At 43.3% G+C, this 17,094-nt stretch overlaps 1 protein-coding gene and 1 long non-coding RNA gene across 7 annotated transcripts in view; one reads left to right on the top strand and one right to left on the bottom strand.

Annotated features, from left to right (window-relative positions):
* RPS6KA5 (ribosomal protein S6 kinase A5) overlaps window positions 1-17,094 on the bottom strand; it is a 205,041-nt gene that overhangs the window by 8,682 nt on the left and 179,265 nt on the right. For 3 of the 4 annotated variants that reach the window (XM_075926718.1, XM_075926720.1, XM_025184290.2), the window contains 4 exons: window positions 5,503-5,694; window positions 4,888-5,047; window positions 4,281-4,444; window positions 829-3,217 (listed from right to left, as the gene is read on the bottom strand). In XM_075926718.1, the coding sequence (XP_075782833.1) occupies window positions 2,978-3,217; window positions 4,281-4,444; window positions 4,888-5,047; window positions 5,503-5,694 (756 nt within the window). In that variant the 3' untranslated portion in view covers window positions 829-2,977. Of the gene's footprint in view, window positions 1-828; window positions 3,218-4,280; window positions 4,445-4,887; window positions 5,048-5,502; window positions 5,695-17,094 lie in introns of those variants that run through there. The other variant, XM_075926719.1, reaches the window with a different exon arrangement.
* LOC112545659 (uncharacterized) overlaps window positions 1-17,094 on the top strand; it is a 110,437-nt gene that overhangs the window by 36,585 nt on the left and 56,758 nt on the right. The window contains exon 1 of one of the 3 annotated variants that reach the window (XR_012903332.1): window positions 8,656-11,009. The exons of the other annotated variants lie outside the window; for them this stretch is intronic. This is a non-coding gene — a long non-coding RNA (uncharacterized LOC112545659). Of the gene's footprint in view, window positions 1-8,655; window positions 11,010-17,094 lie in introns of those variants that run through there. 3 annotated transcript variants of the gene reach the window in all.

Genomic DNA, 17,094 nt, shown 5'->3' with positions numbered 1-17,094 from the left:
AAAATGCATTTCGAAATAGCTTTTTGCTATTTCGAAATAGCACATCCACACTGATTGGACGCTGAATCACATTTAAGGCCAGCCAGAACTGGTTCCAACAGAAGTTACCTTGTGGCCAGGGCGGCCAACGGGGCACCCTGGAAAGGGCTGGAGGCCCCCTATTTTGAAATAAGTGTCTACATGGTGCTTATTTTGAAATAGAAATTTTGAAATTGGTGGTATTCCTCATGGAATGAGGTTTACCAATTTCGAAATAAGCCCTCTGCTATTTTGAATTAATTTCAAAATACCAGTTGGCTTGTGTAGACTCTAGGAAAGTTATTTCGAAATAACGGCTGTTATTTTGAAATAACTTTGCTGTGTAGACATACTCTAATAGAGTGGTGTAAAGTAGCCTTACCATAACTAAGAATCTGATCCTAAAATTTTACACCAACTTTGAACAGATGTAAGTGACTGTGCAAGACACAGGGTAATAAAGAATCAGGTCCATGGTATTGATTGATCTCCTATTAAAAATTAAATAGTTGGTAGGCAAAGCACTGTACCTGTATAGTACAAAAGAAAAACAGATTTTATGTTCAAATATCCTTGTATAAAAGAAAATGTCTTTTATACAAGAGATGTGTATTCATTACTGGGAGCTGCAATAATTCCAGAGTCCAAATGTAGTCTAAAAAAGGCTTAAAGAAGTATTTCATAAATACTTGTGTGATAAAATAATACAAATACAAATGCACTTTCCTTAGAATGAAATGATCACTCTTTAAGTAAATTTTAGTAATTGTCCATAAAATTATTCTAACATAAAAAAGTCATTAATTCAGGTTTCCCAAGCAAGGGAACAAATTTTATTATCCCCTTAATTTTAAAAAGTTAAGTTCAGCAGGGTCATTTCATTCACAAAACTTTTTTGCATTTAAAAACTTTTAGGTTTTGTTTATAAAGTACTTGAAAACCTGTACAGCAAAAATATCTCAAAGTGCAGTTTACTGAACATTACAATTTGCATCACAATTTGTTAGTGCTGTTGCATAATAAGTATTAATTGTTGCTATGGTTTCTTTGTACTTATAGTAAGTTCATTGGGGAGGGGGAATGTATTTGTTTACAAGCAAGTTGTATTTATTACTGAAATAATCCCTAGGAGAATATTGAGAAAGCAAATATGAACATTACATTAATTTAAAATATTTTAAAACCAGCCACTTTCAATTGTTTGTGTTATCAGCATATATACTGATCTTTAAGATTAAATATACTAATTCTACATAAACAGTTCAAATGTCTCAATATTCACATCAAATTAAAAATTAATGCTGCAATTACTACTCACAGTCAGGTCAAGAAAGCAAATAAACTAATTCACATCAGGAATTCTCAAAATGCTGTCACTAATAATATTAAAGCAACACAGAACAAATGTTGGGTTTCAAAACTCTTGGTTTCATTAAACACTACTTGTAAACATGGCTGCATAAGATTACTGAACACTGTTATTTGATGTGATTAAATAAATAAAACCATTGATATAAACAATTCCTATAACCTTTTTGCATAGGGTTTGGATTAAGTTTACTTTAAAATGCAGCAAGCTGTTAATAAAACATGTTAGTAAAATAGGTTCCAATCATGCTAACAATTACACATGTACTTACACCCTTAGTTTCTAAATCTAATGGGATGACTCACATGTGTATCTGTTTACAGATCTGGGGTCTAATTTAGCACTTAATAGTTGTCCCTAGACATTTAGAAGGTGAGCAGTAGAAGTGCTCTGCACAAATTTATAAAACATGCTGTTCAATTTAAAAGTATATCAATGGAAATATTTCAGTAAAAAGTCACATATTTATTATTCCAAACAGGTTATTTACATAATATATTACCACAGCAGGAAATACCTCACTGTAGTACAACAGTGTACAGTTGTGAAACACAGTGTTTAGTAGAATTTCCCTTTAAATTTCCCAGTGCATAAGTGGTTTATAACTACACTATAAAACATGCCCAAGTCTATTATTTACTATGTACAAGACAGAAGCAAGATGTGAGGAAGGAAATGTAATGTAAGTATTTGGAAAAAATGGCAAAGATATAGCTACCCTCTCCTTCTGGCACCCAAAGCATAGAGAGTCACAGAGAGTGGCCAGCCGCTAAAAGCGGCATTGAGCTGCTTCCTGCCTGAGAGTCCTGGTGTGGTGGTGCATGGGCTAGATCTGGTGGCTTGGTGGGCTGGATGTGCAGCATGGGCAGCATCTTGCCTGCCCCTGGTCTAGATGAAAAAGAAATCTAAGATTTTTATAGTCTGAGTAACATAAAACCAAATGTAAGAAATAAGTTTGTAAAAAAAACATAAAAGGAGTACCATGATGCTCAGTTCTTAAATTCCAAAACAAGGTCCAGATTCCGGTCCATCCTATGGACCAACTTAAGGAAGTTAGAAGGGAAATAACATGACTTTTGCTTTGAGGTACTGTACCATCATTTCTTGTGTGCAAAGAGAACCAAAACTTCTCTGACTCTCTCTATTCAGGTGGAGTCTTGACTCTGCTCCCTACAACATTCCTACTGGCAAAGTTACATCAGCATTTCACAGAGTATGTATTGCCTTTTACAGTGTATTTCCTTCTTGGAGCAGTGGGGAAACTGAAAGGAGATTATGACTCTCACTCACACTCTCCCTCCAGGAGTAGCATAACAATGTGATTACCCCTCAATCAGGACTAGACTGCACACAAACAACCCAGGCCTAAGAGAGTGCAATGTTGATTGTATTCACAATATTATACCCATCCAGTGATTCTCAAATAGAACTAAAACCAAATGTCTTGAAAAAAAAAGCTAAAAAGCAGAACTGAAATAAGTTGTTCAACATGATGAACACATCCTTATAATCCCTCTGTTCCAAGAATGGACAGGTACCTACCAGGTTTATCACCTCTTAATTGTTCAAGAAAGAGTATTTCTATGTTTTTCAATCAGAGAATTGGAAGATGGTTTCTGGGTTATTGCTGTCTGTAGGATTTGTTGGCTGCATGGTTTTTGTTGGCGTAGTTTTACCATGAGAATGAGAGGAAGAAGAATGTGAACTTTCACTGGAGCTGCTACGTGTCTCTGTGCTTGTACTTGTCTTTTTCATCTTTCTTCTTTTAGCAAGAGGTGCCTTGTCAACATTCTGAAGGCAAAACCCTTCCCTTTTGTACTTGTTGAAGGCCTGTTTCAAAATAAAAAGGCAATTCTATTCATTTATAAAAGATATGTTAGAACATTTGTATCAAGCTATGAATTTTCTGTTTTATTATTTCTCAAGTGTCATGTCTATTCATTTTTATGCAGTTTCAGTTTTACAATGCTTTATAGAATCACTAATTGGCACTCTTCATATATTTAATGTTTTTAAAATTATTCCTCTAAGCCTTAAATATAGTCAAGATTACATTTTACTATATTATATTTACTTAAATTGCAATTTTAGTTTTAAACTTTCAATTTTTTTTTCAAAATTGAGCTCTCTGCAATTGCTAAGTAAAGAAAAACTATTTACCACACTTTTTCTTCTTAGACAACACCGACCTTGTTTGTAATGACGCCATAAAATGCAACGTATTTGAGCATAAACTGAAGTTCAACATGCGTTTTTAGGCTATTCTTCATAGATAAAGTTTTGAAAAAAATCAATATTACATTTTCCTCCTGCATTTGTATAACAAACTTATATTTAGTGAATTAATGTTGGTATCTATTAATGTTCATTAAGGTAATATCAAAGGTATTTCCAAAGAATATTCCAAATTGCAATGTTTTAGATTCTTTACCTCAAATTTCCCTAGCAATAGTTTATTTTCTTCCTTTCTTTCCTAATCTTAAAGAGGTCAATTAAACTGAAAATCAAGCAAGTACTAAGAGTAACCAGAAAATTACCCACATCTTACAAAGCTTTGTTAAAACAAATCTCTAATCTTGTATAATTATATGGTAGCTGTTTCACCAGCACCACTTTCCCCAGTGATACAAATATATTATCAAAATATATATTCCCCTCGCAACTTCCCATTTTGACACGTGTTTGAGTATATTCTCTCATGTAGATTTTTTGCCACTGACACAATCTACACTACTAGATAGGCCTTATATTTCTGTGACTTCCTATACACCTATCACAGAATTCTAAATGTAAATACATTTTTAAATAACTCATATAAATCTAAATTCTAAGCTGATATAATGTAGCAAATGTTTAAAATTTGTAATTAAAATGCAAGACTTTGTAAGCTTACATGAAAGGTGGCTTTGACGTATGTATGTACAGCAGCTCCTGAGGAGCCTAAGTTATCAGGAGTCATTAGAGGATTGGATGACAGCTGGCTCCCATCTTGAAGCCATTCACTATATCTCAAGCTGGACATTTTAATTCTTTTATTTGGATCCACTGTAAGAAGTCCTAACAGAAATATATTAGACATTCTTAATCCAGGAGCTATTATTTAGCTAAATACTGTGGATAAAGTAATCATTTGAAAATCTAAAAACAGAATAATTTGATAAATCATAACTATATATCTCTTAGCTATAGGTCATGCAATGTTGACCCACGATTGTACAAAACACTTTTTAACAAAGAAATGAACTAAGAACTTGCAATAAAACATTAATAAATCAACAATAATAAATCAAGCATTCAATACCGGCCATCCCTAAAAATTATAGATTAATTCTGGATGAGCTGATAATTATTGCTTATAACAAAAAAACTACTTTGGTTTCCCTATAAATGTAAAGTAATAAAGCACAAAAACCTGAAGAAAATATGCTAGTGTGAAATATGGTACTTTACTTCTTGTTAATGTTGGTAAAAGAAAATATGAAATATCCATAGATACATACCTTGTATCAAATCTTTGGCTTCCTGAGATACATTCTTCCAAGCTTCTCCTTCAAAAGAGAATTCTCCCTTTTTAATTTTCTTCATAATTTCCAATGCACTAGTGCATGTTAAACCTTTGTCTTGAGACTGGAAGGGCACCTGTCCTGACAGCATTGTATACTACCAGAACAACAAAAAGAATATTAATTATTGCCAACCTTACTACAGCATTACCGAGTATATTAACCTAACTCAATATTCAGATAGTGTTGTTGTTTGTAGAACATATATATTCCAACAAATAGTACAATAGCGATAGTATTAATAAAAATTATATTTTCTAAGATGTGCACAGCCTAATGCACAACAGATCATAATTTAATCAAATTGCTCAGAAAAAAACCTGAAAGCTGGTTCTAGCTCTCCTATCTTAAATGCCTCCAGTGCACATCCCAGCTTGCTATTATATGTGCAGGAAAAAAATATCCTCACCCCACTCCAAAGTAGTGACTATTCAATTCTAGCTTATCTAGAACAAAATCAAGCCTTTCTCAGATGCTAGTTTTACCAAGAAACCCATTCTGCTTGTGTTATCGAACCATTAAAATAATTAAGCCACACAGCCAACCACTCACCAAAATGACCCCCAGACTCCAGAGATCACAGGATTCATCATAACCATTGTGATTTAAGAGCTCTGGAGCAGCATAATGAAGAGTAAAACATGGCGTCTTAAGAGGCTGATTATCTGGTGGCTTTAATCGAGCAAATCCAAAATCAATTATTTTTATTTCTGAATTATCATTTTCATCTGTGAACAATAAATTCTGAAAAACAAATGCAAAGATAACTATGGTAATATTCATAATTTAAAATATGCAATTTTAAAAATACCAGAAAATTTTTCAAACCAATAATTTTAAAATAATTGTTCCTAAGAACAAATAGGCAAGCCAATATGCTTGTCTCGTATTTGTGGATATATTCTATTTCCTCAAACAGCTTCATTAGAAATAGAAGTTAATTAATATGTTTAATTTATAAACAGAGCCTTACCAAATTCATGGCCCATTTTGGTCAAATTCATAATCATAGGATTTTTAAAGATTGCAAATGTCATGATTTCAGTTATTTGAATCCGAAATTTCATAGTGTAATAGTAGGAGTTCTAACCCAAAAGGAGGTGGGGGGGAATGGCAAGGTTATTGTAAGGTTTGCAATACTTCTGCATTGCTGCCTTCAGAGCTGAGAAGCTGGAGAGCAGAAGCTGCTGGACAGAAGCCACCACAGCAGCAGTACAGAAGCAAAGATGACATAATATGGTATTACTCCCCTTACTTCTGTACTGCTGTTGGTGATGCTGTCTTCAGAACTGGGTACCCAGTCAACATCTACTTCCCTCCAGAGGCCCAACTCCAAAGGAAGTGCAGAAATAAGGATAACAAAACTATGATCCTGAAAATAAACTTACAACACTCTCCAACTCCTTTTAGGGTCAGGTCTCCCTATATGAGAGAAATACTACTCTGCCCCATAGTATAGAGCAGCAATGGGCAAGACTGGGCCACATGAGTGGCCTTCCATCTCAGTGGGCGGCAACACTGTTATAATCAATATGGTCTCCCAGGATAGAGTCATTTTGCTAACTGTGCTGGATAACCTAGAATTTGCGGGGTGTGACAACTGGATTGTAGCAGCGCTTTGATTGGATGCAGAGAGAGCTCACCAATGTCACTGTTAATGTTGTGTGAAATCAGCATGCACCTCACTTCAAGCGCCCTTGCACTTCATGTCACTTTAGTAATACTGATAGGAAAAAAATCGATGCAGACGGAAACCAGTAGAATTTGGTAACCCTGCACTTGGGCGAAGGTAAGCAAAATGTTTTGTGTGTCGCTTGTTGTCGTTTGTGAATAATGTCAGTCTGTGCGTTGTTACGGAAGCTGTGTATATAGAAATCCAGATTGTAATTCCGACCATCAGGGGGAGTCCATATAGAATTATTTTTCCTTTGGTGTTGATAGGGGAGATCTGGTAGGTCAGACTGATGTTCAGTGGTGGTTTGGCAATATTCTCGGAGACGGAGGCGGCGAAAAAAAGCCTCAAGGTCACCACCGTACAAATCAACAATGGAAAATTAGACACCACTCTCTACAGAAAACCCACCGACTCATACAGTTACCTACATGCTTCCAGCTCCCATCCAGAACACACCACACGATCCATCGTCTATAGCCAAGCCCTTCGATACAACCGCATCTGCTCTAATCCCACTGACAGAGACCAGAAGCTTCAGGATCTCTACCAAGCATTTATAAACCTCAACTACCCACCCAGAGAAATAAAAAAGCAAATTGAAAGAGCCAGACGAATACCTAGAAACCATCTACTTCAAGACAGACCCAAGAAAACCAACAATAGAACACCACTTGTCATCACCTACAACCCCCAACTTAAACCTGTCCAACACATTATCAATAAACTACAGCCTATATTGGAACAGGATACCATACTCCAAGAGGCTCTGGGAGACAGACCCATAGTCTCCTATAGACAACCACCTAACCTCAAGATGATTCTTACCAACCACCACAGGACATACCACACTAATACCAACCCTGGTACCTTCCCTTGCAACAAACCCCGTTGCCAGCTTTGTCCACATATTCATTCTGCTGATACCATTATTGGACCTAACCAAGTGAGTTATAAGATCAAGAACACATATTCCTGCGCATCCAGAAATATAATCTATGCTATCATGTGCCGAAAGTGTCCGTCTGCTATGTACATTGGACAAACATCTCAGACACTTCGCCAAAGGATTAATGCCCACAAAACAGATATCAGACAAGATCACAAAGAGAAAACAGTTTCTTGCCATTTTAACCAGAAAGGACACTCTCTCAATGACTTTAACCACCTGCATTCTGCTACAAAGACCTTTTACATCTGCACTTGAAAGGGAATCCTCTGAACTGTCATTCATGTTAAAATTCGACACTTTCCAAAGAGGACTCAACAAACATTTGAACTATCTCACCCATTACCAAGATAGTTTCCCCAATTATCACCTCTAATACCATTAACTCACAAACATCCCACTCTCCCTACCTCTAATATCATCAATTCACAGACACTTACCTTCCTTCCTCCCCCCCCCCGCATTCCCCTCCTGTTCTGCAATGTGATTTGTCCTTTTCATATTTGTTCACTTTTTTTTAATTGTATCCTTTGGTATATATGGTTGTGACTACTTTCTTCCACTATTTGATCTGAGGAAGTGGGTCTGGCCCACGAAAGCTCATCATCTAATAAACCATCTTGTTAGTCTTTAAAGTGCTACATTGTCCTGCATTTTGCTTCAGGGAGGAATGAGGCACTGAGGAATGCCCCCAGTGGGGCAGACCAAGGAGACTGTTAGTACTCCTCAGGGTGGAAGCTCTCCCGCAGGGCCTTGGGAAACTGACATCCCCCCGACAGACCTCCCAGATGGCAGCCTGCAGCAAGTGCAGCCAAGCTTGCAGCAACGTGTCCAAGAGAAGCACCAGAGTTCCATGTTGCAGAGCGCTGTGATGTCCCGAGCGAGGGCAACCAGAACATGCCGAGACAAAAATGCTTTGCTGTCCCTCATCGAGGGAGACAAACAAACAGGGAAACCTGAGAAACAACTGCCTGGGGACGGGGGGGGGGAGGGGCCTTTAAGCACAAACCTCAGTTAACCTCAGGCAGCAGCCCCACACAGTAAGTCCTGACCTCGTGCCCTCCCGGAACTGGTTCTGGCCAGCCTTAAATGCGATTTACAGTCCACTCACCGTGAACGTGCTATTTTGAAATAGCAAAACTCTAATTTGAAAAGCATTTTGTGTGTAGACGCGTTATTTTGAAATAACTTATTTTGAATTAACTATTTTGAAATAAGATATTTCGAAATAACGCTGTAGTGTAGACATACCCTTAGAGCTTGGCTGCTGAGCAGGGCAGAGGTCCTTCCCCAGCCCCAGCGGAGGAAGACCTTGCGACGCTGCCCTCAGGAGGAGGATTGGGTTGGGCTGCCCGGGCCACTGCTGGACCCTGAGCACTGGCCTAGACCACCATGGCCACCACCGGACCCTGATAACTGGACATGGCTGTGGAAGCTGCTGCCTGGGCCCACAGATTTACCCGGACCCCCAGGACCCTTGCTAGGCCCAGATGAATGAGCTGGACTGCTTGGACCTTTACCCACACAGGACTCCGAGTCTATGGACACGCTGCCAGCACCTCTGTCCCCAGCCTTCACCGAGAAACAGCACCCAAGCCAGGTAGGCCCCCAGGGAGAACAGGGAAGTGGCCCACAGACAGCCAACCCTGGGGCAGCTGAGGAAATGGAAATTAGCTGAGCAGCGCATTGCAGCTTAGACCCCTGCTAACCCACAGACCCTGACAGCGGGTTACGGCCTGGATCCCTGCTGACCCAGTGGCCCAGCGCTGCCACTGCTAGGATCCTGGGGCTGGCTCCTCCTCTCCTTGTAGGGAAAGAAACTCCTGCCCATTGGCTCTCCACAAGCAAGGAGATCCAACTCCTGGCTCAGCCTGCAATGAGGCCTGCACCTTTGAACCTCACTACTGTATACCAGCTTGTTTGTTGCCCTTCCCTGACCCAGGGCCCAGGTGCATAAATTGCCGACCAGCTTAACAGAATCTGTTTAACTATTATTTGCTGCCCCGCCCCGAATGTGGGCGTGGTCTCTAGGCTACTGCCTGGGTTATCAGAGACTGCTTGACCGTTTATTGGCAACCCTGCCCTGAACAAGAGCATGGACCCTAGAATGGATATTCAGCCTGTAGTCAGGCCTGAGGCCCTGAACCCTGGGGGCTTGTAGTGAGTCAGCATAGCCTTCCACTGATACGAACTATTACAGGACCACATGTAGAACCCTGATGGATTGTATACAACTTGCAGGTTGCCTACCACTGGTATAGGGTCATAGTACACAATAAAACGGGTTATTGGGGGGAGAGGGAGTGACCAGATTTCATGGTCTGTGGCATGTTTTTTATGGCCATAAATTTGGTAGTGCCCTATTTATAAATCAACTCTGACTGGAGACAAGCATTGTTTATCGCCATTCAACATGTAAGAAAAGCTTTTATATTATGCATGTATGGCTACGTCTAGACTGGCATGATTTTCCGCAAATGCTTTTAACGGAAAAGTTTTTCCATTAAAAGCATTTGTGGAAAAGAGTGTCTAGATTGGCACGGACGCTTTTCTGCAAAAGCACTTTTTGCGGAAAAGCGTCCGTGCCAATCTAGATGCGGTTTTGCGCAATAAAGCCACGATCGCCATTTTCGCCATCAGGGCTTTTTTTCCGCAAAACAGTTTTTAGCTGTCTACACTGGCCCTCTTGTGCAAAAACATTTCCGGAAAAGGGCTTTTACCCAAACGGGAACGTCAAAGCATTTGCGCAAGAAGCACTGATTTCGGACAGTAGAACGTCAGTGCTTTCGCTCAAAATCAAGCGGCCAGTGTAGACAGCTAGCAAGTTTTTGCGTAAAAGCGACTGCTTTTGTGGAAAAACTTGCCGGTCTAGACGCAGCCTGCATGTTTAAGAGATGATTTTCTGAGTTACAGTGCAAAATATATCAAACCAGACATGGTGTTCCAGGGTGACAAAGGGATGTGGTTGAAAGCCTTTGACCAAGGAGTCAAATCTGCTGCTTACTTGCCGGTTGATATAGGGCGCGGTTGGTCTGATTGCGCCTTCTTTTGGGTCACTGCCTTGATCATGACTGGTCAAACCACGTTGTTGTTGCCTATTGTATGGGTATTCATGGCACCTCTGGTACTGTATTGTACATATCGTTTACAGCGATATGGAGGTGTGTACATTCCCAGAGTTCAGAGGGTGGCACGAGAATCTTTGCCAGAGTCGAAGACCTCATCTGTTTTCTTGGCAAAGATCTTTTGTTTATGAAAGGTGTGGTCCTCTGCTTTACTCTAACTCCCTTGGAACTCCCACAGATTGTAACCATGAAGATCTCCTCATTGCAATTGTGGTAGCCATGGAACAGGCAGCTGTGTCCGCGACATCTAGGGCGATCTGAAGACTTGTCCTGACTGAGGCATAGCCTTCTTGGACTATGGATTTTAAAACAGGTATTTTGGAGTCTGGGAGATGCTCCATCAATGTTGTAAGTTTAGTATAATTGTCAAAATCGTGATTTGACAAGAATACAGCATAATTTACAATGTGCAGTAGTAGTGTAGCCGAGGAGTATACCTTTCTACCAAATAGGTATAATCTTTTGCTTTCCTTCTCAGTTGTAGCATTCCTGTATTGAGGGGCCTTAGACCTGTGCTGGGAGGCATCTACAATAAGCGAATTTGGCTGGGGATGGTTGAATAAAAATTCCAACCCCTCTGATGGCACAAAGTATTTCTTATCTGCCCTTTTATTCGTTGGTGGGGCAGAGGCAGAGGTTTGCCAAATCTCCTCTGCAGCCTCCATAATTGCCTCATCAATCGGGAGTGCTATTTTGGCCTGATGCAGGAGATTTTTAAGGAGGCGGTACTGTTTTTCCTGCACCTCCACCAATTGAACCTCTTGACACGATGCAACTCTCTTAAACAAGTCCTGGAACTGCTTCAGATGGTTGGAGGATGATATGTCACCTTGAATCATGACCTCGTCAGGAGAGGATGATGATTGGTCAGCAGGCGAAGTGTCAGGTTGTTGCTCTTCAACTTCTGACAATTGCCCTTCTTATGGTTCTAAGTGACGTGCTTGAGATGGTGGGCTTTGCGGTGGTGGTGATGGAGGATGTCACTCAGGTGGTGTTACAGAGATAGGTGTATATCTAGGCGACCTACAATAGCAGAGGGACCATCTCCTGGAATGATGATAATGGTGGTGGAATGAATAGTGAGGTGTGGATCTAGATGATAATGGTATGATCACCCAGGCGAGGAGCGCTTAGAAGAAAAGGTATCCCTGTACTCCCCTCTGTACACTGCATGTGGAGACAGTGCAGGTGAGTGGGGAAAAGCTGCAGAGCCTCTGGATGAGGGGGGTGGAGAGCGAGAGAGGGGTGCCTGGCGTGGTATCAGGAGTTTCTCCGCAGTGCCAACAGGTATGGGGATGGAGACCTGCAATGTAGTGAGTATGAAAGCTTCTCCTGTTGCATATGGTGACTACGCGGCCCCAGCAATCTTGGTCCCAGTGGGGATAGTGACAGAGAGAATGTAGGGGAAGCCAAAATAGGGCTAGGACTCCTATGTGAGTTGGTCTTTACAGACCCTTTTCTTGGTGCTGAGAAAATATCAGACCTTTCCGGTGCTGGCTTAGATTGTAGCACTGGTTCTCTAGCCGCTGGTGTCAGCGTGGATACCAGTGCCGATGCTTTAGCTTATGAGGTCACCGGTGCCAATGCTGACCTCGGTGCCGTTGGTACCGTAGCTGGTGCCTTCTTAGGTCTTACAGCTGGAATCGCCTTTGCATAGAAAGAGGCGGTGCCGAACCTTCTGGGTTTGTCCCCCATGCTCATCCTGCTCAGTTAGCCCAGCAGCAAAGAATGTGCCGGTGAAGCCTGTTTTTTTTTTTTTAACTATAACTATGACTATTAACTATAAACAGGTAACATTAAAAATAACAACTAACGAAGAAAAGGAAGTTACTCACTTCGTGCAGTAACGATCGTTCTTCGAGGTGTGTCCCCGTGGGTGCTCCCCTTCTGGTGTCGGGCTGGTCCCGGCGCCGCAAATCAGAGCTTTACAGAGCTGTGTGGCCGGACCACGCGCGTGCACTCTCGTTTCGCGCCTTTCATCTGCCGCGCGCGGTCCGGCTCCCGCCAGTTCGTCTCACCGCCTATCTGAAAGACAGAAAGACAAGATTCTGAAGCAGGGAGGAGGGCGGGTCGTGGAGCACCCACGGGGACACACCTCGAAGAACGATCATTACTGCACGAAGTGAGTAACTTCCTTTTCTTCTTCGGGTAGTCCCCGTGGGTGCTCCACTTCTGGTGACTCCGAAGCAGTAATTTCAGTTAAACGTGTGTTTCGGAATCGGTATTCTGAGCAGCAGGCAACACTGCCATGGCTACTGCTGAGTCAGAGGCGAAGTGCTGAACAATTGCATAATGTCTTGAAAAGGTAGAAGTAGAAGACCAAGTCGCAGCCCGGCAGATGTCACGAAGAGGGACACCTTTCACGAAAGCTGTAGACGCAGCAACTGCTCGTTTTGAGTGAGCTCTAGGCTGCGAGGTGAGAGACTTCTTACAGATAGTATAGCAAGTCGTGATACAAGAGACAACCAGTTTAGAAATGCGCTGGGCGGATAAGAACTTGCCCCTAGAAGGCCCCGATGTCGAAATGAAGAGGCGATCCGTCTTACGTAGAGTACGGGTTCTGTTTATATAGAAAGCCAAAGCTCTACGGACATCGAGCGTATGCAGGAGAGCGTCTCGCTGAGAGGTATGCGGTTTTGGATAGAAACATGGCAGAACAATTGGTTCGTATATGTGAAAATCCGTACAGACTTTAGGTAGAAAGGCTGGATGAGACCTCAGTATCACTGATTCCGGGTTGAAGACTGTATAGGGAGGTGTTGACATTAGTGCAGATAACTCACTCACCCTACGTGCTGATGTTATGGCCAGAAGAAAGAGCACCTCCATTGTAAGCATCGGTAGTGGTACCGTGGCCAACGGTTCAAACGGTGGCCTAGTTAGGACATCAAGCACCAGGTCAAGACTCCATGCAGGTGGCGGAGGCCTCCGTGGTGGGCTGAGGTTAGCCAATCCTTTGAGAAATCTAGCCATCATGGGGTGAGAAAAAACCCACTTGCCTTCAACGGAGTAGTGAAAGGCAGCTATCGCCGCTAAATGGACTTTAAGTGATGAAATGGAGAGTCCAGTTGACTGTAGCTGGAGGACATAGTCCAGTAAGACATGCATCGGCGAAAGCAAGGGGTCTAGAAGCTTAGGAGCACACCATCGCACGAATCTAGACCACTTTGACAGGTAAGTTTTCCTGGTGGAATCTCTCCTGCTGTGCAGGAGAACACGCTTCACCTGGCCCGAACAAAGATTCTCGGACTCGCTGAACCATGTACCATCCATGCAGTGAGGTGAAGAGTATCCAGCTTCGGGTGATGCAGGGAGCCTCTCTGTTGTGTCAGCAAGTCCGGTAGACAAGGTAATCGGCGCGGTGCTCGTACGGAGAGCTGCCGAAGAGTTGAGTACCATGGCTGCCTGGGCCACGCTGGGGCTATGAGTATCACTCGTGCCCTGTCCATCACGATCTTCTCGAGTACTCTGGGAATAAGTACAACAGGGGGAAATGCATACAAGAGTGATGTGCCCCAGTGAAGGAGAAATGCGTCTCCCAGAGAGTGAGGGCCCACTCCCGCTCTGGAACAGTAAGCTCTGCATTTTGCGTTGGCACATGTGGCGAAGAGATCTATCGCCGGAAAACCCCACTGATGGAAGAGAGTTAGGAGGACATCTGTGCGGATTACCCACTCGTGGTCCTGGGGGAAATACCTGCTCAGTGCATCCGCTGTGGTTTTGCTCACACCCGGTAAGTATGACGCGACTATAGAGATGTTGTTTCGAATGCACCATTTCCAGAGGCGGATCGCTTCTGCACAAAGTGAACGGGATCGGGCACCCCCCTGTCTGTTTATGTAGTACATTGCCACTACATTGTCCGTGAGAATTCTGGTGACAGTACCTCTCATGTATACCTTGAAGTGTTTGCAGGCATGAAACACGGCTCGAAGCTCGAGAAGATTGATATGGAGCATCATCTCCGTCGTGGACCAACGACCCTGAACTGTTTTTGTGCCCATGTGGGCACCCCAGCCGATGAGAGAAGCGTCTGTGGTTATCTCTTGTGACGGTTGCGGTGCATGGAAGGGGACTCCTGACAACATGTTGTTGTGATTCGTCCACCGTAATAGGGAGTCTTTGACATGTACTGGAAGTACCACAGTCTTGTGGATGCTGTGCTCCGTAGGCTTGTACACCGTGCTCAGCCAATGCTGCAGACACCTGAGGTGTAGCCTTGAATGGCGCACTATGATTGTAGTGGAAGCCATATGACCCAGAAGCTGGAGATATACGCGTACCGGGAGCATTGGAGCTTGCAAGACTGTTTTTATCAGGTCTTGTATTAATTGAAAACGCTCGAGTGGGAGATGGACTCTCTCTGACTGGGAGTCGAGACGCGCTCCTATGAAGTTTAGAATTTGTGTTGGTAGTGGACGTGATTTTTGAATGTTCACGATAAGGCCGAGGGAGTCGAACAACTCCTGAGTTGCGACTACCATGTGCTGTGCCTCTGACTGGGTGCGTCCCTTAATGAAGCAATCGTCGAGGTAGGGGAAGATAGAGACTCCTATCCTTCGAAGATGGGCAGCCACTACCGCTAGTGTTTTGGAGAACACCCTTGGGGCCGAAATGAGGCCGAAAGGCAGGACCCTGTATTGAAAATGGTCGTCACCCACTACGAATCTGAGAAAACGCCTGTGTGCTATGTGTATCGTCACATGGAAATATGCGTCTTGCAAATCTAGGACTGCGAACCAGTCTCCTTTGTTTAGTGCTGGCATGATCTTGGCCAGGGTGGTCATTCTGAAGCGCTGCTTTCGGATGAAACGGTTTAGACCCCTCAGATCGAGGATGGGTCTCCACCCCCCGGACTTTTTGGGAACTAGGAAATACCTGGAGTAGAACCCTTTGCCCCGGAATTCGTCGGGTACTCTCTCTATGGCTCCAATCTCGAGCAGGTGAAGAACCTCTTCTCGAAGAGCAGCCCCATGAGATGGGTCCCTGAGAAGGGTTGGGGTGGGAGGAGTGGTAGGGGGGATTGAAGCGAACGGGATTGTCAGGCCCGATGATATGACCTCTAGGACCCATCGGTCTGAGGTAATGGTGGCCCATCGATGAAGAAATGGCCTCAGGCGGTGGTGGAATAAGGTGGTGGTGGTGGTGGTTGCAGGCTTTAGTGTGTTGACCGGTGGAGATATGTTCGAGTCCTCCGCACAGGAGTCAAACCTGCTGCTTCTGGGAAGGCCGAGCAGCAGAGCGATTCTCTTGTTGACGTTTACGTTGAGGGCGCTGTCTAAATCTAGGCTGGTCGGATCCACGCTGCTGTTGCTGCTGCTGCTGCTGCTTATAGGGGAAGTAATCATATCTCCTCTGGAAGGGGTAGTATCGTCTGCGTTTAAAAGGTGACGTGTACATCCCCAGAGAACGGAGAGTCATACGAGAGTCCTTGCCAGAATGGAGGACCTCATCGGTAGTAGAAGCAAACAGCTTCTGGCAATCAAAGGGTAAATCTTCCACTTTGGAGTTCAACTCCTTAGGGGCTCCCGCTGACAATAACCAGGAAGCTCTTCTCATCGCGATGCCTGTTGCCATCGCTCGAGCAGCTGTGTCGGCAATGTCCGCGGTAATCTGAAGGGCTGTTCTACATGCAGTGAAACCTTCCTGGACAATGGATCTAAGGAGAGACTTTTTACTGTCAGGGAGGTGTTGCATAAGTTCCGGTAACTTAGAGTAATTATCAAAGTTATGGTTCGATAAAAGAGCAGCATAATTGGCAACCCGCAGTAGCAAGGTTGAGGAGGAGTAAACTTTCTGACCAAAGTGGTCCAGTTTCTTTGTCTCCCTATCCGGTAGGGAATTCTTAAATTGGGGCATCTTGCTCTTGTGGCGAACCGCATCCACTATCAGGGAATTCGGCTGGGGGTGATTGAAAAGAAAATCCAGGCCTTTGGATGAGACAAAATACTTTCTATCAATTTTCTTATTGGTGGGCGGTATCGATGTTGGCGTCTGCCAGATGTCCTGCGCCACTTCCAAGATGGCATCATCTACCGGGAGTGCAATCTTTCTTTGTTGTTTAGGGTGTAAATTCTTAAACAACTTATGTTGCTTAGCTTGAGACTCAGTGAGCTGCACCTCCTGAGATTGCGCTACACGTTTAAACAGGTCTTGGAATTCTTTAAGATCGTCCGGTGGTGACTTCTCGCCCAGGGACAGCGGTTCATCCCTAGAGGGCTGTGGTGAACCGGTATTAGGGGACATATCCGGATCAGCTTCCAAGAGTTGCCCTTCCTCTAGATCTGACATTTGTGATCAATGTGTCGGGGAACGAGAAGGTATCGGGCGTCGTAGCGGAGAATGTTTGGAGATCTCTGAACGCACAGAGCGTGGACTAATTGACCTACAGGAACATG

Source organism: Pelodiscus sinensis, chromosome 4, assembly GCF_049634645.1.
Source record: "Pelodiscus sinensis isolate JC-2024 chromosome 4, ASM4963464v1, whole genome shotgun sequence".
NCBI lineage: Eukaryota > Metazoa > Chordata > Testudines > Trionychidae > Pelodiscus > Pelodiscus sinensis.
This window is presented reverse-complemented; position numbering and strand designations above follow the sequence as displayed.